The sequence below is a fragment of the Erythranthe guttata genome, chromosome 8, assembly GCF_056151865.1.
Source record: "Erythranthe guttata isolate IM_541 chromosome 8, IM_541, whole genome shotgun sequence".
Classification (NCBI taxonomy): domain Eukaryota; kingdom Viridiplantae; phylum Streptophyta; class Magnoliopsida; order Lamiales; family Phrymaceae; genus Erythranthe; species Erythranthe guttata.
In genome coordinates this window covers 18,517,973-18,537,621 of record NC_142540.1, presented here as the reverse complement: position 1 = coordinate 18,537,621, position 19,649 = coordinate 18,517,973, and the positions used below count along the sequence as shown (strand labels likewise).

General features: G+C 37.0%; 5 protein-coding genes and 1 long non-coding RNA gene across 6 annotated transcripts; 3 read left to right on the top strand and 3 right to left on the bottom strand.

Moving 5' to 3' along the window:
* Nucleotides 1–281: 281 nt before the first annotated feature.
* On the bottom strand, nt 282–3,740 carry LOC105962096 (heat shock protein 90-2). Its single transcript, XM_012986378.2, has 3 exons — nt 3,385–3,740; nt 2,458–2,599; nt 282–2,358 (listed from the first exon to the last, which is right to left on the bottom strand). Exons 1-3 carry the CDS (start codon nt 3,505–3,507, stop codon nt 521–523), a joined length of 2,103 nt encoding a protein of 700 aa, XP_012841832.2. The 5' UTR covers nt 3,508–3,740; the 3' UTR covers nt 282–520.
* A 1,692-nt stretch (nt 3,741–5,432) lies between these two features.
* Nucleotides 5,433–7,013, bottom strand: LOC105961877 (uncharacterized). The gene has a single exon (XM_012986141.2). It carries the CDS (start codon nt 6,529–6,531, stop codon nt 5,572–5,574), a length of 960 nt encoding a protein of 319 aa, XP_012841595.2. The 5' UTR covers nt 6,532–7,013; the 3' UTR covers nt 5,433–5,571.
* Nucleotides 7,014–8,202: 1,189 nt separating this feature from the next.
* Nucleotides 8,203–8,768, top strand: LOC105962098 (histone H4). The gene has a single exon (XM_012986380.2). It carries the CDS (start codon nt 8,276–8,278, stop codon nt 8,585–8,587), a length of 312 nt encoding a protein of 103 aa, XP_012841834.1. The 5' UTR covers nt 8,203–8,275; the 3' UTR covers nt 8,588–8,768.
* A 1,445-nt stretch (nt 8,769–10,213) lies between these two features.
* Nucleotides 10,214–11,382, top strand: LOC105961955 (NDR1/HIN1-like protein 26). Its single transcript, XM_012986213.2, has one exon. It carries the CDS (start codon nt 10,435–10,437, stop codon nt 11,131–11,133), a length of 699 nt encoding a protein of 232 aa, XP_012841667.1. The 5' UTR covers nt 10,214–10,434; the 3' UTR covers nt 11,134–11,382.
* A 4,357-nt stretch (nt 11,383–15,739) lies between these two features.
* On the bottom strand, nt 15,740–18,910 carry LOC148768699 (uncharacterized). The gene is made up of 5 exons (XR_016033228.1): nt 18,686–18,910; nt 17,339–17,636; nt 16,988–17,243; nt 16,275–16,410; nt 15,740–15,881 (listed from the first exon to the last, which is right to left on the bottom strand). It is a non-coding gene; the product is annotated as an uncharacterized LOC148768699 (long non-coding RNA).
* Nucleotides 15,795–17,871, top strand: LOC105962100 (BTB/POZ domain-containing protein). Its single transcript, XM_012986382.2, has 4 exons — nt 15,795–15,929; nt 16,048–16,193; nt 16,268–16,386; nt 17,024–17,871. Exons 1-4 carry the CDS (start codon nt 15,811–15,813, stop codon nt 17,624–17,626), a joined length of 987 nt encoding a protein of 328 aa, XP_012841836.2. The 5' UTR covers nt 15,795–15,810; the 3' UTR covers nt 17,627–17,871.
* Nucleotides 18,911–19,649: the final 739 nt, after the last annotated feature.

Sequence of the window (19,649 nt, the reverse complement as noted above, 5' to 3'; positions counted from 1 at the left end):
CAAGCAAATTTTAATGCTTATCAAGTTTGCTTACACGAGAAAGTCTGGCCGACGAAAATTTCACATCGATAACTTACGGTTCAACAGCTGATAAAACTGTCGAACAACCATATCAATTAATCATCAAGCTAGAAAGCTATGACAAAATACACTACTCATCAATTGCGTCGACCATATAAATGACTCCGCAACGAAAACCTTAAACTACATATTTCAGATAGACATTCATCAGACCAGGAACAAATGATCTGCATAACGGAATTCCACAAAACACTGCAATCTTAAAAACGTAAAAATAATACTAATTACGAACTAATCAATTCATAAAGAAAACCTACTTAAAATGCATATATCAGATAGGAACCACAAATAGGAACCACCAAGTTCTACTCGGGCATTCAAAAAGAAAAGGCTAAACCATAGTTTTAAACTCAAAAAACAAAATTAAAAAAGAAAAACAAGTAACCATCGTTTTTTAAAGACACGAAACCAAAAACAAAAGCCAACACAGACACAGGAATTAGTCGACTTCCTCCATCTTGCTGCCCTCGGCATCAGCATCAACCTCCTCCAGAGCAGGCATGTCCACATCAGCCTCACCCGACTCGTCGTCATCAATGCTCAGACCAAGCTTCAACATCCTGTGAATCCTGTTCCCAAAGGTGTTCGGCTCGTCCAAACTGAAACCAGAAGTCAACAGAGAGGTCTCGAATAGCAGCATCACCAAATCCTTAACAGACTTGTCATTCTTGTCGGCATCAGCCCTCTTCCTCAGCTCCTCCATTATCGGATTCTCGGGATTGATCTCCATGGTCTTCTTGCTTGACATGTAACCAGCCATGCTCGAGTCCCTCAAAGCCTGAGCCTTCATGATCCTCTCCATGTTTGCGGTCCAGCCGTACTCTCCAGTCACCAAACAGCACGGTGAGTCAACCACACGGTCAGATACAATTACCTTTTCGACCTTGTCGCCCAACACATCCTTGATCACCTTGCACAAGCCCTCGAACTTCTCCTTTAGCTCTTCCTTTTTCTTCTTTTCATCCTCGCTCTCGTCCAGCTTCAAACCTTCCTTGGTGGCAGAAACAAGCTTCTTGCCCTCGAATTCCTTCAATTGTCCAACTGCATATTCATCGATGGCGTCAACCATGTAAATGACTTCATAACCCTTCTTCTTCAGCCTCTCGAGGAAGGGGGAGTTTTCGACAGCCTTCTTGCTCTCGCCGGTGATGTAATAGATTTCATTCTGTCCTTCCTTCATTCTTGTCACATAGTCCTTCAAGCTGGTCATTTCATCACCACTCTTGGTCGAGTGGTACCTTAGAAGCTCAGCAATCTTGGTCTTGTTCTGGGAATCTTCATGGATTCCGAGCTTGAGATTCTTTGAGAAAGCCTCGTAGAACTTGTTGTAGTCCTCCTTGTTCTCAGCAATCTCGAAGAAGAGCTCGATGCACTTCTTGACCAGGTTCTTGCGGATGACCTTCAAGATCTTGTTCTGCTGGAGAGTCTCACGAGAGATGTTGAGTGGCAAATCCTCAGAGTCGACTATACCCTTGACGAAGCTAAGGTACTCGGGGATAAGGTCCTCACAGTTGTCCATGATGAAGACACGTCGGACATAGAGCTTGATGTTGTTGGGCTTCTTCTTTGTATCAAAGAGGTCAAAGGGTGCCCTCTTGGGTACAAAGAGGACAGCTTTGAATTCAAGCTGTCCCTCAACAGAGAAGTGCTTCACAGCCAAATGCTCCTCCCAGTCATTGGTAAGACTCTTGTAGAAGGCAGCATATTCCTCTTTAGTGATCTCCTCAGTTTTCCTCATCCAGATTGGCTTCTGCTTGTTCACCAAATCCCATTCGTGGGAGACTTCCTTGATCTTCTTCTTTTTCTTCTCGGCTTTCTCCTCCTCTTCATCAACTTCCTCAACCTTTCCTTCCTCATCCTTCTTGTCCTCTTCATCCTCATCATCGGAGATTTCCTTCTCTGTGGTCTTCTCAATCCACAGAGAGATCGGGTAACTGATGAACTCGGAGTGCTTCTTCACCAAGTCCTTCAATCTGCGCTCTTCAAGGTACTCGAGCTGGTCCTCCTTGAGGTAAAGGGTCATCTTGGTACCTCTGCCAAGGACTTCACCGGATGTATCTCTGGTGACAGTGAATGAACCTCCAGCTTGAGACTCCCAGACATATTGTTCGTCATCGTTATGCTTTGTTGTGACAACTACCCTCTCGGCAACCAAGTAGGCAGAGTAGAAACCAACACCAAACTGCCCAATCATGCTTACATCAGCACCAGCAGCAAGAGCTTCCATGAATTCTTTGGTTCCTGACCTGGCAATGGTACCAAGGTTGTTCACCAAATCTGAAATCAAAACAGACGTTTACAAATATTAGTTCAGAATCAAAAAACCCAAGGCAGGAAAGCAACAGGCAAATACTGAAAGGAATCTTTGGAACTTACCAGCCTTGGTCATCCCAATACCACTGTCAATAATGGTAAGGGTGTTGTTGGTCTTGTCTGGGATGATGTGGATGAAAAGTTCTGTCTGAGATTCCAGCTTGCTCTTGTCGGTCAAGCTTTCGAAACGGATCTTGTCCAAGGCCTAAAAACAAAATGGAAGAACGAATTAAGAAAACAGTAGTAGCGTTGAGTACAAATGTAATAGAAGAACTTTCCCAGTAAATCATAGAACACAATAACACGTTTACTACAGCACAACAATAAAAAATCAGCCCCATACACAACTGAAAATAATAGACCAGGCATTAAACATTCAGTGAAATACAAATCAAGGTCATAAACATCTACTTTGGATTGAATATACACAAAAACACAAGCATGGAACAGGATAAAGTAGTAGAAGTACAAGTCAAGATCATAACCATCTGTTTTTATGCAGTTAGAATGATTTGATATCTTCCTTCTCCAGTTCATCCCAATAGTAAATATTGATTTGAAACCCAAATAACTACTAAATGTGAGCAAATTCATGCAATCACATAAACATCTCAAATTTTCTGATTACACTACTGAGGTTGAACAAAAACATACAGAATAAGCATATCCTAGCACAAATCCGTGATCTCATGTTGGCCATTTACCACATCCTTATACACGCAGTGAATCAATTTCAGCAACATCGGAGTTTTTAAACGCATCAACCCTAATATCTAAGAGCAAGCAAATTACCATTCACAATTAACCAACAAAGACGATCCAAACACATAACAGCAAAAAATACAACTTCATTTGAGAGAGAATCAAAACTCAGAACACGCACAGTCGTGAACGCCGATCTCAAACAAACCCATACGACTGCAGAATATTCAAATCAAATCTGGATCTACAACAGAAAAATGCTAAAAGAGGTGGCGGAAGAGAGCTTACATCAGATGAGTTACTGATAAGCTCCCGAAGAAAGATCTCCTTGTTGCTGTAGAAAGTGTTGATGATCAGACTCAGAAGCTGGTTGATCTCGGCCTGGAAAGCAAACGTCTCGGCGTCCGCCATTGTTTTGATCTCTGAATTTCTGAAAATGCTCTTTCTAGAGAGAGAGAGAGGGGAAATGTAGAGAGAGAGAGAGTTAGGGTTTTGGGCAAAGAGGCTGAGAGAGGGAACGAATAGGGGAAGGTTTTATAGCTATTGTGATTAGGGTTTCTAGATCCTTCTACGGTTGCTTTTCTTTTCTGGATTATTCTTTTTTATTTTTATTATTTATTTTTATTTTTAATTTGGTTTAATTTAATTTTCTTGCTTGGTGAGAAAAGTCATTTGTGGACCCCACCTGGTGGCGATCTAGACCGGCTTCTTCGGAACTACTAGACTATTATTGGGTCACCCGGTTCCTCTTTTATGGGCTGGTTGGTTGGTTCACATATTTGAATTTTACTTTAGGTGTAAATTACAACCACCTCCTCCGAGGTATGTTCAATTTACGAAAAAAACTCATATTGTTTGGATAATTACATCTACTCTTCAACTATGAATTTTTCACATTCTGATATATACAAGCCAAAAAACACATATTATGATCATCTTGCTTCAAAATGTAGGATTCGAATAAAATAAAATTGTTACAAAAGTGATAATATTCCATATGATATCGAAAATTCCACTAAATTTGAAACCGCAAGGGTGGACGTGTAAGAAGATTTATAGTTAGGGGTGGTTGTAATTACCCAAATAAGAGGGGGTTTTCGTAATTTGCCATACATCAGGGTGGTGGTAATTTACCCTTTACTAGATGTTTTATAGTTTCTTTCCAATAAAATTATTTCAACTTATTTTATATTTGATATTCCAATAAAATTATTTTATAAATTGTGTGTATAAGGAAGGTATACCTTTTCAGCGTCTTTTTTTAGGTGCGTAAACGAGCCGAGTTTGCCTATTTTGGAAGGATTGAACTCGAACTCGAATATTTGTGCTTGAGCTCGACGAGTTAATTTTTTTTTTTTGCTCGAGCTTGAACTCGCATGAGCTCGGTGAACTCAACTTTTAAATAATAATTAATAATAATATTTTACTATATAATGAATACAAAAAATAAGTAAGTAAGAAACTTGCGAGTTGTCGAACAATTATAATCGGGCTCGAAATCGAGGTCGAGCTTTTGTCTGAGTTCACAAGCCGGTTCAGCTCGTTTACCACTTATTATCTTCCATCAAAATGACAAAAAGTGCATAATGCATAAGTTGAGGATCATATGATTAAACTATTATGCATAATTTGGAACAATATTTTTCATTCTAAATTTCAAAAATTTTATTCTATTTTTTTTTATCTGAATTAGAATATATACGAGATTTTGATTTCCGATCCAATTTCAATTTTCGAATATTCCAAACAAAATAAATCGGAAATTACACTTCTAATATAAATTATTATACATTTTATATTTTAAATGAATAAAATATTGGAAATTTCCGTTTTCCGCCGATTCCAGTCCAAAAAATCTAACTTTGGAACGAGTTTTTTCATTCCAATTTTTGAAATTTTGATTTTTTATTTTTTCCTGTATCTTTTGGAACGGATTTTCTTCTAAAAGTGTTTATTTCGATCTGACCCGTCCGAATTCCAGCATTTTAATAAAAAGAATTTTACAAATAATGGGAATATATATATGTGGTTGTTTAATGTGAGGCCCTAAAAGTTGTAGATTTTTTAAGGCCCAATGGAGGTGACTTTAACCATCTTAAAATCGAATTGATAAAGAATGGTTAGCTAAGTACTCAACCATCTTTCGGGGTCCATAATCGGGTTTGATCGACAAACTAGTGATTCCGATTATGCGTAAATAACTCGTCGAACTAATTAATCGGAATAATCGAACCGCAGTTGGTCGGGTCGTTCCAATCCGAGTTACGATTCATGATTATGCATGATCATGTGTACTCATCACCTCAAATCTCACTTCTGTCATTTCTTCCAATATCTTTTGATCACAAATAAATAAATTAATTAATTAATTAAAAAATGGAAAAATTCAAACTAAATAACATCCTCAGCCAAAACAAATTAAAACAATCTACACAACAATTCAAAAAAAAAAAAAAAAAAAAATCTTTTCCCCACTCATTCAGTCATCCAAGCATAAAGAAAATGGCAAAATCCCATTGAGGAAGAACCACCCTCCTCCTCTCCTCCCACCACCCCACCACCACCACCGCTGCCGCCGCAAAAACTCCCGCCAAAATCTTCATCCTCATCGAGATGCGCACTTTCGAACTCACCCTCGTTCACACCCCGCCTAAAGACGAAAATGCCCACGCCGGAGTGTGTCCCATTATACAACCAATCATGCACGTCCCACAATATCTGCACCGGGAAATCGTCCACCACGATCGTCTCGTTCCCCCTAAATCTCCAATGCAAGTTCGGAACCCTAATCGACTCCATCCCGTCGACGCTAATCCACATCTCCGGATCGTACGGCCCACAAAGCGCCGATTCGATGATTATACTATGCTCCTTTTTGCTCTTCCCCAACGTCGTCTTCGTGCAAAAACACTTCCTTGCGAAAACAATTTCCTTTTTGTGGACTAAAGAAGAATCTTGTAGAGAGGGCCTCGATTTGGTTCGTCGCAAAGCTTCGTTTTTTTGGTCGCCGAGGAGTAGGACGACTTCTTGATCGGAAACCATGGCGACGTAGTAGTCGGAATTTGGTTCCGGGCTGGCGGCGAATTTGGCGGACCTTAAATCCCAAAACACGTCGACTCGTTTTTCTGCGACCCGGAAAGTCTTGAGGCCCTTCTTGCCCCAGAATTGCCAGGTTTTGAGGTCGATTTTGCATGTGTAGTGATTTTCGTCGAGTGGGTTTTCGACGGTGATGTAGAGGGTGTGGCTGATTAGGGTCTTGGCCCATGTTACGGTGACGTGGCAGATTGTTTCCCCGAGTTTGACTTTGTGGATGCAGGTTACGAAATTGTGGGCGGGTTTGTTGTTGTTTGTCGATGCAGGGTCGTCGGAGGCGGCGGGGGCGACGGCGGGTGGTGGCAGTTTCTGCAGCGGCGGCTCTAATGGAAGTGTAAACATTGTCTAGGAATTCTTTTTCCAGACAATCAACATGTCTGGAATTTTTATCCCCTTTGTTTTAAATAAATCCCCTCGATACAAAACTTTCGTAATAACGCAACGAACGATGCTACACCCGATGAAATATACCAGGTCGATTAGCGTGTAGGAAAAAAACTTTGTATTTTGTGTGCTATTTCCTTTTTTCTTTTGCCTTCCAATTCAAGAAATGCAATAAGATACAACCTGGGAAAAATTAAAATTTGCATGTGCAATAACTTTGTTTACCTTAGGAGATATGAATGATGTTCTTGAATTAGGGCATCGGATTTTTTATTATTATTTACAAAAATATATATATAAATGGATGATGATTTATGGATTTACAATCGACAGGTGAAGAAGATAATAATTATTACAAACAACAAGTATTTGAAAAGCAATGATCAAAGGAATAGAAGAAGAAGCACCAAAAGGGATTTATATTTCTCCTGGTAATGCGGATGTTTTGTTTTTTAAACTTGTAACAAGAATTTATTCTTCTTTTTTTTTTCTTTTTTATTTTTTTATTTTTTTTATTATAATATATAAATATGATTAGTAGAGGTTTGGAATTTCTACAATTTCAAATTATAGAGCGTAAATTACAACTACCGCCATGAGGTAAAGTCTATTTACGAAAAAATCTCTCATATTTTAGAAATTACATCCAACCCCTTCTTCAATTTGTAAATTTCTTACATCCATCTAGAGGTGTTAAACGAGCTTAGCCGGCTCATTAACTCGACGACTTGGCTCGACAAAAGCTCGAACTTGAGCTCGAGTACAATTATTCGACAACTCGCGTCTTATTTAATTTTTATTATATATTATATAATAAACTTATTATTATTATTATTATTAATATTAAAATTGTTATTATTACTATTATTTTAATTTAAAGCTCTAGACGAGCTAGAGCTCACCGAAGCTCATGCGAGCTCGAGCCAAAAAAATTAAACTCGTCCACACCATACATTTTATGTAATAAATAAACAAACTGAAGGGGTTGAATGAAATTTCTAAAAAATGAGAAATTTTTTCGTTAATAGAAATTATCTCAAAGGGTAAGGTCAACCCCTCATGTTTTGGTAATTACAACAACCCTCCAGTTTGAACCTCTGTTACCCTATTCGAGCTCTACATTTTAAAACAAGATGATAATAAGATGTGTCTCATTAAATATCATATTGTGATTCATCTGAAACTACATTTTTGCATAAAACAAATACGAACTAGAAAACAATCACGAAATCTAGAAGATTATATTGAATTTAACATACAAGGATGGACGTGTAAAAAAATTCATAGTTAAGAGGGTGGTTGTAATTACCCAAACACAAGGGTTATTTTATAATTTAACCTTACTCAAGGGAGTCAATTTAAAAAAAAGATGCTTCAAAACAAAGCTTGGAGCGTAAATTGAAATTTTGAGCGCCTTATTACGAAAATGAAAAAGCACACAATCCGCGTGAAACAAAAAACTGCAAGTTAAGCGTCAATCTACACCGTTGATTCATTCCTTATCAACGGACCAAAACAATTAATTATCAATGACACGGATCGCCACGCACAACCGTCGATCACGCAAGTGATCTAACGGCACCAGGCGTACCCCTATCCCCCCAACTCCCCCATAAATATCCCCAACTCAATCCCCCAATTCCACACCAGCAATTGAAAATTCAATCTGAGATTTTTTTTTTTTAAATTCTAATCGGAAAAGATGTCAGGGAGAGGAAAGGGCGGCAAGGGTTTGGGGAAGGGCGGAGCAAAGCGACACAGGAAGGTGCTGAGGGACAACATCCAGGGCATCACGAAGCCGGCGATCCGCCGCCTCGCGCGGCGCGGCGGCGTGAAGCGCATCAGCGGCCTCATCTACGAGGAGACGCGCGGCGTTCTGAAGATATTTTTGGAGAACGTGATCCGCGACGCCGTCACCTACACCGAGCACGCCCGCCGGAAGACTGTCACCGCCATGGATGTTGTTTACGCGCTCAAGAGGCAGGGCCGCACTCTGTACGGTTTCGGAGGTTAAGTTTTTTTTTTTTTCTAGGGTTAGGGTTTGTGGATTTTGGAATGTGTATATGTTGGATGAACAATTAGTGTTTGGGAGATTTGATTTCTGTTGTTTTAGATTTTCGTTGTGGATCTTTTGTTTTGGATTAGGATTTGTTCATCAGTATCTTTTGTTGGAATGAAATCTGGATTAGTTGAAATTTTTGGCTTCAATATTTTTATTTTTAGATCCATATCAATTCCAGAACATTGGATGAAGTTCTTGCCCTGAAATTTGATTTTTTAATTTTAATTTGGGTGAAATGCTTCTGATTTAGCTTTGTTACAACAATTAATTTTGAGGTTAATGATGAACATATTGAAAATCTTAATAAATTTCGAATCATAACGATATAATAGCTGCAGAAACCTTTGGAAAACATGATCATGTTGATGCTACACCTGGTAAATTCATGAGTATTTTCGAATTTTGATTTACACGCAACAAGATGTACATGTGTGTGTTTTTTAAATATATATGGATCTATACACGTATGTTTTGATATAATCTGGTAAAGTTCGTCGGTGATTGTAGCATAAACCAAACTATGTTTGGCCTATATAATATAATCCAGTAAGTTAGGCCTAATTTTCAAACGCTTCACTCTTGCCCCCGAAAAATTGCGTATTTTATTCTTTTCAAAGAAATTGAGCAAACCAAATAAACCCAGTCCGATTCGAGTTCAAGTTCGATTAAACAACTACTTGATACTAAACCTACACTCTCGTATAATAGTTTGCAAACCATACGAGAGAAGTAAATCACACTGGGCTAACCTAGTGTGGCGAGCTCGATCTAGCGACCGTCGAGCGACAACAAGATTCGAATTTTGGTCAATTGAAACAAACTCACTTGCTCTAACCACTTACCGGGATGAATTGCAATCTTTTGCTCCCTACCAAACCTAGTATAACAGGAAATACCATAAGGCACAAAGTGCTATTCTTGATTATTGTATAACAAAAATAGTGTGGGAAAAGTAAGTTTAGTTAAATAAGACCAACAAGTATAATGGTCCACTTATTTCACACTTGTTTACAACATTAAAATAAGGCTAGACCAAAAGGTTCAAGAACCCAAGTTATCTCAATTCTTGACCACATTTGCCACTTTTTTTCTATTACTTTCTTAATGATTAAGCATATAACCTAATTCTAATAAAAAAAGGGCAAGCAATAAGGTTGCAATAATGTCAAATATCCTCACTAGCTACAAGTTTACAATTTCAAGAAAGCATTTTCTCCTTTTTTGTTTGTTTTCTTGCTTCCCAAACACCAAAAAGCAGATCACAATTCAAATTCCTAAGGCTCTGTTTTGCCAAAATTACACTATAACAATCAACATCGTGCCTGAAAATGTTGGAAAAAAAATTATTTTGCGAGAAGAATTTGAAAATTAAAGTGAGGTTTCATCAATTTTTAGTGTAGCAACCAAATCATAGCTACCATTTTCAAAATTATTCCCTAAAAGAACTTGAACTCCAATATTAGAAACCTAAACAGAAAAAATAATAATAATAATAATAATAATAATTCCGAAAAAGAAGGATTTTTATTTTATTTTATTTTATAAAGAAAAAGGAGCCAAACATGGCCTTATATCTATATCTTAAGATCCTACATTTCATCTCCTTTTGCTTTTATTAAAGAAAACTAAGTTGGCCCCCCACTCACATTCAAAAGCTTCTTTCTTTCCCACCTTTTTCACTTTCCCTGAATCCACTCCCAATTTTTATTTAATAACTTCATTCCCCTCTTCCATTCAAATCCATTCACAAACAACATTTTCTTGATCCCATTAATCCCAAAAATAAAAATCAAAATAAAATGAATAAAAATTCAGAAATGCATCCACTCCCCCCACCCCCAGCTTACAGACCACCCCCTCTTAACCAAACAGTCTTGTCCAAACAAGGCAAGCTCAGACAAAGAGACCACCCGATTCTCCGGCAACCTCGAAGAACGAATCCCATCGTTTGGTTCTGCGCAATCCTATGTTTGCTATTCAGTCTCCTCCTAATCTTCTTCGGTATAACAACACTAATCATCTTCGTCCACATCAAACCTAGAAACCCCGTTTTCGACACCTCGGCGGCGAACCTAAACGTCATCTACTTCGACTCACCGGAGTTCCTCAACGGAGATCTAACGTTTCTTGCGAATTTTTCGAACCCGAATAAGAAATTGAGTGTGAGATTCGAGTACCTGTATTTTGAGCTCTACTTTCGAGAAAGTCTGATAGCGACTCAAGTTCTTCAGCCGTTCAATCAGAGGCATGGTCAAGTGAAGTTGATTCCAGTTCATCTGATTTCCAGTTTGGTCTATTTGCCGCCGGTTCTTGCACTCGAGCTTCAAAAGCAGGAGCAGAGGAACAGAGTTATCTACAATATAAAAGGAACTTTTAAAGTGAAGGTAAACGCGGGTTTTGTTCGTTATTCTTATTTGTTGCATGGGAATTGTTTGATAGAAATGACGAGTCCACCTAACGGTGTTTTGATTTCGCATAGCTGCCGAACTAAGAGATGATGGACCGTTTTTTTTTTTTTTTTTTAATCTGTTGTTTTTGTCATACATGTAAGATTTTTAAATCACTTGAATGGCAGTTTTTCAAGCACAAGAAACGGATCGAATGTAAAGAATGTGACGGTGTTCTTTATCCTAGGGCTTTATAGTTTTGACATACACAAACGAGCGTTTTTAAGGCTTCGATGTTTTCGCCTAATTTTCTTCTTTGATCATGTTGCAATAATTCTAGATTTGTAATCTTTCACATAATGATGGATACAAGAACTTAGTTTAGCAGTTGGTAATAACGAAAAAATGATGGCGGACTACTCTAATTTAATATACACGCTTCAGGGTGGGAAAAACGATCGGAATTTATTTACCCAACTTACCAAAAGCCTCATGGAACTATTTCAAAGCCAGTACGGAAAATAAGCACAAGTTCGAAATTCCAGTGCATACTTTATTGAATAAACGAAAATGAAAACTAAGCTAGAAAATATCGAAGGTCATGATAAACGACATCACACTACGTTTAGACGATATGAACAACTAAGGCAAATGTGATCAGAATACATACCAAACGAAAGCACCGTTCACTCTGCAGAAACCTTATACGGGCTTTTCTTGAATTCCTAGAGAATCGCATTGAATCCTAATAACATTGCCACATTTAATCAGTCTATCAATAATCAATCGACTCTAACATGACAACAGAAGCTTCCATCTATACAAATATTCATCATGATATTCAATGCGAAGGATACAATCTATATGCTTCCGTTATATCACGAAACGAATACGAATACAACTAGTATAAAAAAACTGCATCGATACTTTCAAATGTGACGAAGCCTCAACTTTTAAATGTATCAAAACTATCATCATTTGTTACGATTCTCAACCTACAATTCGGTATTCGAATTATCAGCTTTCTCAGCTCCAACATATAATTGCAAAGCCTTCTTTTGCATCAACTTCAACATATTCAAGAACTCATTATTCCGAGATGGAGTTAAGCACTGCTGCAAATCTAAAAGCACGGCGAAATCCAGCGGTACCCGGAGAATCTCCACCACGGCCCGGCCCGAAAGGCCTTGAACAAGCAGAGAGCAGCCAGGCCTTTCGGTCAGCATGGAATCGGAATCTGCTTCGAAGATTACGTTTTTTTAATAAAGAAATTGTTTAACGGCTATTTTTTTATGTAAGCAAAATAATATAACTTCGGGAAGCCCATTGGGCCAACCGCACCATTTTTCATGGGCTCGGGCTGGGCTTTGCTAACCACAATCTAAATTCATTTGGATCTATCTTACAATGATCAACTTTAAATTCCTTGTTCAAATTGTCACCGTACTTTAATGACGTAGAATGATGTGTTGATTATTAAATTTTTAGAGGGAAATAAGATATATTATTTAACTGATCTACTTCAAGAGGGCATATCTAAAACAAGATTCAAGAGTTCAATGAATAATGACCTAAAAATCGTGACTTTGTTCTACGTGGAATGATATACGTTAATTAAAGACGGACTTGGTTGGATGATAATTTGATGCAAGGCGATATTATTATGAAATCAATTCAGAACGACAAATATTATGGGACGAAGGTAATTGTTTTCTAATATATGTTTTGAAAGCCTTAGATATCAATTTTAGATCCTATGAAATCTTGACTTTCATATGATTAATTTTCTAAAATATCTAAACATGTTGTTGAACAATCTCCAATCGTTGACTAGGTGAAATAGGATGGATGTAGCAGTTTTCTTGATAATGAAAATGCAGTTTAACTACCTGTTTCACCTAATTTATCACATTTGTATCTTCTTGATTGCCTAGGATTGACAATACAAATACTTTGCGGTTGATTATTTCTATGCTACATCCGATAAAAAAGATTACACCAGTTAATCCACACACTGTGTGTATATAGTAAATATATACCAACTGTATTTCACCCGGTTTAGCAAGTTATTTCTATGCTACTCCCAATAAAGATTACACCGGCTGAATTTTAACAAAATTCAGACACCAATATTAATATTTATAACATTTATTTTTAAAATATAAATTAATAAATAAAATCAATTAATGAGACGAGACTTTCAGTAGCCCACCATTCTTCATTAGTGGGCTCTACTGTAAATGTATCAGCCCCCAAAAGCATGGGGAGAGAGAGAGAGAGATGCAGCCAATAATTATTGGCCACTTGTGAGTATTTTTTTATTAATTAAAGTAATTAAATAATAATATTTGATTGCTTGAAATATCAGGACACTTTAGAAAGGATTCCGGCAGGGGGTGGGCGACCCCACCTTTTATCATGATTCCAAGATTCCAATACTTAACAATCAAAGCCCCCACAAAAACTATTATTTACTTTATTTACCCCATTTCTTTTGTGATTAATATCAAATCAAAATAATGGTCATTAATTAATTAATTAATTTTATTTTATTTAGTCTTGCACACTGTACAGAAGACAACTTGCTCTAGTGTGTTGAAAGTAGACAACCAACAAAAAATATTTCAATATATAATGGTTGCTTGTTTGGATTTAATTATTTGTTTTAAGTTGGAGAAAATAGATGGATGATGACGTGTAGGAATTAGGATTCTTGTAATTATTCCCCTTTTCTCATAATTGTTAGTAATAATTTTGTAGAGAAATACAAGTATAGTTGTCATAATTACATTTGATCTCACATAGTAATAAATCCAACTAAAAGTGGTTTTGTAGAGGCTACACCCACTGTATTTCATCGTGTGATTCTACAAAATTGATCTGCACATAATATATAATTGCAACACACATTCATATGTATGTGTGTTTAGTGAGTAGTTATTTGTACAGATCTATGGTGTAAAATCGTCCGATGTACTTCATCGAGTGTTGCATTTCATACATACCCTTATGTATGTATATTTGCTTAGTGGATAGTTATCCGAACATATCTATAGTGTAAAATCAACGGTGTACTTCACCGAGTGTAGCATCTCGTAGATCTTTAAACTGATTTCATAAAAAAAAATTGGGTTTATTGCATAAGTACACACAAGTATTTATTTGAATAGTTGTATATTTTTATAGTAAAGAAAAAATCCTCCCTTAACTCCTAAAAACTCGTCAATTAACGGATTGTGTGCTGAAAAAATCGTCGTAAATATAAGGATTTATACTAATAAAAACCACACGAGGACTTTTTTCAGCAAATTTAGAATAACAAAACGGGTACGCGATTAAGTCGATTAAAAAAAAACAATTATACACACAACATATATTCTTTTCTTGAAGCATAATGCTACCAACACTAGAGAAAACTACCCAGAAATGCTTCATTACACATTCATATAGCATGTTCAACAAACCATAAGTATTCCAAAATTAGTATTTTTTTTAAGTTTTAAAAAAAGCAAAATAGATTCTTTGCTTGGAAGGACAAAAAACAGAGAAATTTTATTCAAAGTGTAAAGTAGTTTATGAAATGCCAGTTAAAAAAGAAAAAGACAAATTACGGCTACTCCGAAGTGAAACCAAATTACGAAAAATCCTTTCTTATTTTGATAATTACAATTACTCCCCAACTATATATTTTCATACTAATAAAACCCCTCGTTTAGTAGATAAATTGGGTAAAATTCATTTTGCACCCCTGTACTATGATAAATATATCGTTTACCCCCCTGAAGTATTGAAAACATCAAATACCCCCCTGCCGTTAGTTTTTTTCTTCTAATTTCGTTAGTCAAACCCTTTGACCGACTATTGCAAAGAAATGTTGGCTTTTTTTTAACGAAAATACCCCAAAAAATTTCTATATATAGGAAAACTAACGGCACAAAACCCAAAAAAAATGAAAACTAAAAGCCCTGAAATCTATATATAGAAATTTTTTGGGGTATTTTGGTTACAAAGCCAACATTTCTTTGCAATAGTCGGTCAAAGGGTTTGACTAACGAAATTAGAAGAAAAAAACTAACGGCAGGGGGGTATTTGATGTTTTCAATACTTCAGGGGGGTAAACGATATATTTATCATAGTACAGGGGTGCAAAATGAATTTTACCCAGATAAATTTAGGTCTACAAAAATTTACGTATATAATTCAGGGTAAGTAATTATAATTATCCAAATCAGACGGGCATTTTCGTAATTTGGTCTTGACGTCATTTGGCTAAAAAAAATTGAGAAAAGCACACTAAAAAATCTTCCCCCCCTTTAAATAATCAAACACATCAACCTGAAGTGCAGTGTAAGCCAACACATCATCTCTCTCTCTACTCTCTCTCTCTCTCTATCTTTCTCTCTCACACAAACACACACACACAGAGACACACAGTAAAGAGAGAAAACAACAAAGCAAATAAAATCACTCAAAAAAAACTTCACCATCAATGGCGTAGAGAACGATCAAACATAAACCTTGCGTACCGGAAACCTCCATATTCAACTAATCAACAATCTTCACTCCAAAACATATTCAAAATATTCAAATATATAATATATATATATATATAGTGGTGTGAGAAACAGAGAGAGACTGTGTGTGTACTGTGTGAGAGAGAGAGAGTTGAATAAAAATATATGAAGAGGAGAGCAGAAGGCAAACCTGGGAAAGCACGGCGACCATCAGTTCCTGGACGGATTCTTCGGCTGCATCAATGAAATCACGGCGGCGCTTGTGTTCACTAGGATGAGTGAGTCCGCCTACCGAGTCGAAACGACGTCGCGCCTCGCCCAATGGCGGATCGAGAATCTCGCCTCCTGCACTTACAGAAAATCCGATCCTTTCAAGATCGGCAAGTGGAATTGGTATTTATTTTTCACCTCCGATTTACGCACAATCACACACATACATGTGGATGTGTGTAGAATAGAACAAAACCATGATCAACGTTAAATTCTTTTTTTCTTTTTGTATATATTGAAGGCATTTATCTATGGAGAAGAACAGGGCCTTGTTCATTAAACTGTACCCCGAAATATCGAATTTAACTCGAGAGAATCCTCCGATTGCATCGTTCGTAATCAGAGTGGTTTCCTCTGTGGGAGATCGCAAGTGTTTAGTTCATCCAGGTAATAAATATTTATTTATGATCCATATTTGAATTAAAACTAACATGCATGGTTTTTATTTTTATGATATGCAGAAATTACCGATAAGCAGCTCAAAAGCAACGAGGATTTCGTCTGGGCTATCGAGGTTCCGTTAAGTGGCAAATTCATCATCGATGTTGAGTTTCTTGATCTGAAAATCGGATCTCCAGACGTAAGATGTTATCTCCTTTATTACCTGAAATAAAATAAATATCATCTTAAATAATAGAACAGTTCTAATTATGTTCAAAACAATGAAGTACCTGTTTAAGAAGTGATTTAGTATGAAGTATGATTAATGGGACTTGGAAATCGGACATAAACTTCGGATCTTTTCCAGAAGTAAAAATCTAATTTCGATTCCGTTCCAAAAAAAAAAAAATCGGAAAAATCGAAAATTAAAAAATTGGAATGAAAAAACTCGTTCCAAATTTGGAAATTTTCGAATCGGAATTGGTGGAATTCAGAGATTTCCAAAGTTTTAGTCACCTACTCACCTAGCATATAAAATGAATAATAACATTGATATTATAAGTGTAATTTTCAAAAATTAAAATCGGATCCGAAATGGGAATCTCATACGTATTTCAATTCCGGTCTCAAAATAATCGGGAAAAAATCGAAATTGGAATTTTCAGAATTCAGAATGAAAAATATTATTCCCAAATCAGAATTTTTTGGATCGGAATTTCCGTTCCGATTTCAACCCTACTTATAAGAAATCAAAAGGCTGATGAAAGCAATTGTATGATTTAAGAAGAAAAAAAACTTACTATCGGCACGAATTTTGCGGTTGTTGAATGACACAGGGCACAGAACCTTGCTCGATTTGGAGCGAAGGATTCACACAGAGACAATCAAATGAAACAGCTCTTACATCACTAGGTCGAATGTTGTCCGAAAGCATCCACACGGATATTGCAATCAACGCCTCAGACGGAAGCATCTCCGCACATAGGGCAGTTCTAGCATCCAGGTCACCAGTTTTCCGAAGCATGTTCTCGCACGATCTCAAAGAGAAAGAACTATCTGCGATAAACATTTCAGACATGTCAATCGAACCTTGTCAGGCTTTTCTGAACTACATATACGGAAACATACAGAACGAGGAATTTCTGACGCACAGGCTGGCCCTACTTCGGGCGGCGGATAAGTACGACATTTCGGATTTGAAAGAAGCCTGCCACGAGAGCCTTCTAGAAGATATCGACGCCAAGAACGTTCTAGAACGACTGCAGAACGCTTCTTTATATCAACTACCAAAACTGAAGAGTAGCTGCATGAAGTATCTGGTGAAGTTTGGTAAGATTTTCGATATTAGAGATGATTTCAATGCCTTTGTTCTGTGTGCGGATAGAGAACTGATTTCTGAAGTACTGAACGAAATTCTCGCTGCTTGGAAGGGCTTCTGATTAATCCTGTCTGAACGAAAAAAATGGAAAAATATATTAGTGTGAAAGTACAGCAATTCATTGTCTGAAGATGGATATTCTTTTGTGTAAGTTTGTTTTTACGTGTACAGGAATTGATTTGATTTGATTGGCGGATGAATCTTCGTCCGATGTGTATATAGTTTGGGTTGAACTAGATAAGAAAACCGCAGTGTAAAACGATGTACAATGTATGAAACAAAATTGTGATTTGTTACTTACGAGAATCGACGTTTGTTTTCACTAACCAGGTTTGGTAACTATCTTATGCTTGTTAACCAGTGTTATACGACACTGTCCTAATCGAAGAACACGAATAAGATAACCTATACGACATAAATCAAATCGAAAACCTCAGACAATAAAACGATCGTATATTTGTCCACCGAATTTTTTTCTGGCAAATCACAGAACATTAGCATAATTTGTCACACATCCAAAATGTACATACACCATTTTTTCACACACACACACACAAAGAGGGTGAAATTACACATTTACAGAAACAAAATTGTGATTTGAATGTATGAAACAAAATTGTGATTTGTTACTTACGAGAATCGATGTTTGTTTTCACTACCCTGGTTTGCTAACTATCTTTTTTCTCTTTAACCAGAGATATACGACACTGTCCTAAACGAAGAACACAAATAAGATAACCTATACGACATAAATCAAATTGAAAACCTCACACAATAAAATGATCATACATTTGTCTACCAAATTCTTTTTCTGTCAAATCACAGAACATTAGCCTAATTTGTCACACATCCAAAATGTACACACACCAACATTTTCACACACACACACACAAAGAGGGTGAAAATACACATTTACAGGTAACATTAATTTCTGTAGAAAATCAAAATTAGACGGAGATAGGGTTCTAGCCCAGAGTTGATAGACGAATTCTACAACGGAAAATATCCATCAATTTTTCCAGCATCATCACGCGATATGAAGTAAATGAGATCTTCAATTATCGTAAGCGAGAACAAATGCAAATAGAGCTTCACCAAAAGTTGCAGAAGAATACTTTACCTTATTAAGATCCGTAGGATGGTGAAATTGCTAATCGTTTCGCCTCGGCGTCGGCGATCTCGTACAAAGCTGCCTGAGTGTGTCTGTGTGTGTGTGTGTGTGTGTGTGAGAGAGAGAGAGAGAGAGAGAGAGAGAGAGGGGTTAAAATTGAATTTCAATTTGTTTTGGTCGGCCGCCATGGGAAGAAGAAGAATATGGAGGGAATATTATCCGGATCTCCCAATCAATGGAAAAGAGGAATTTGAAAAATAATTATTCAACATAAGCCCAATAATTATTATTTATTCGTCCAAAAGCCTAGTTTTAATTAATTCAATCAAAGCCCAAAAAACAACATTTTTTTTATGACTTACGCTTACTAGATCCAAACTCAAAACTCCGAAAAGATTCACGTCGAGCCTAGAAGCACTTTTCAATCAAGTATAACACGCAAATAAGGTGGTGTTTGCAAAATAATATTGATATATTACGAGCTTTTTGTCACGGGCCGAGCTGCCTACTCACTCGGATAATGCTTTGAAAACTTTCGTGTGCAGTTCCGCCCCGTTATCCAATGCCGAGTCACTGGCAGCGCCTCGAAAAGCACGAACGAGACACGTGCAGGGGAACTTGCACGTGTGGCTCTGAACCGGGGACCTCGGTATATTGTACTAATTAATATGTATAGGTCCCCCTAATTCGAGTGAGCATATAAGGTCCGGTATTCCCTTGTTCCATGTATCGATTATGTCCTTCATTTCTCGTCTAGCATAAACTATTCAAGTTTCCTTTGATCTCGCTGAAGCTGAATATTGCAGGCTATAATGTAGAATATGCACGGGATGCTATCCTAATGACGTTCACTGTTGGCGGAAGTCGATGTCCCGAATTTCGGGGTGACTCATTACATTCTTATGATATTTTGTCATATAAATATACTAGTAATTCACCCGTGCGATGCACGGGATCAATTGTTTTTTAAAAA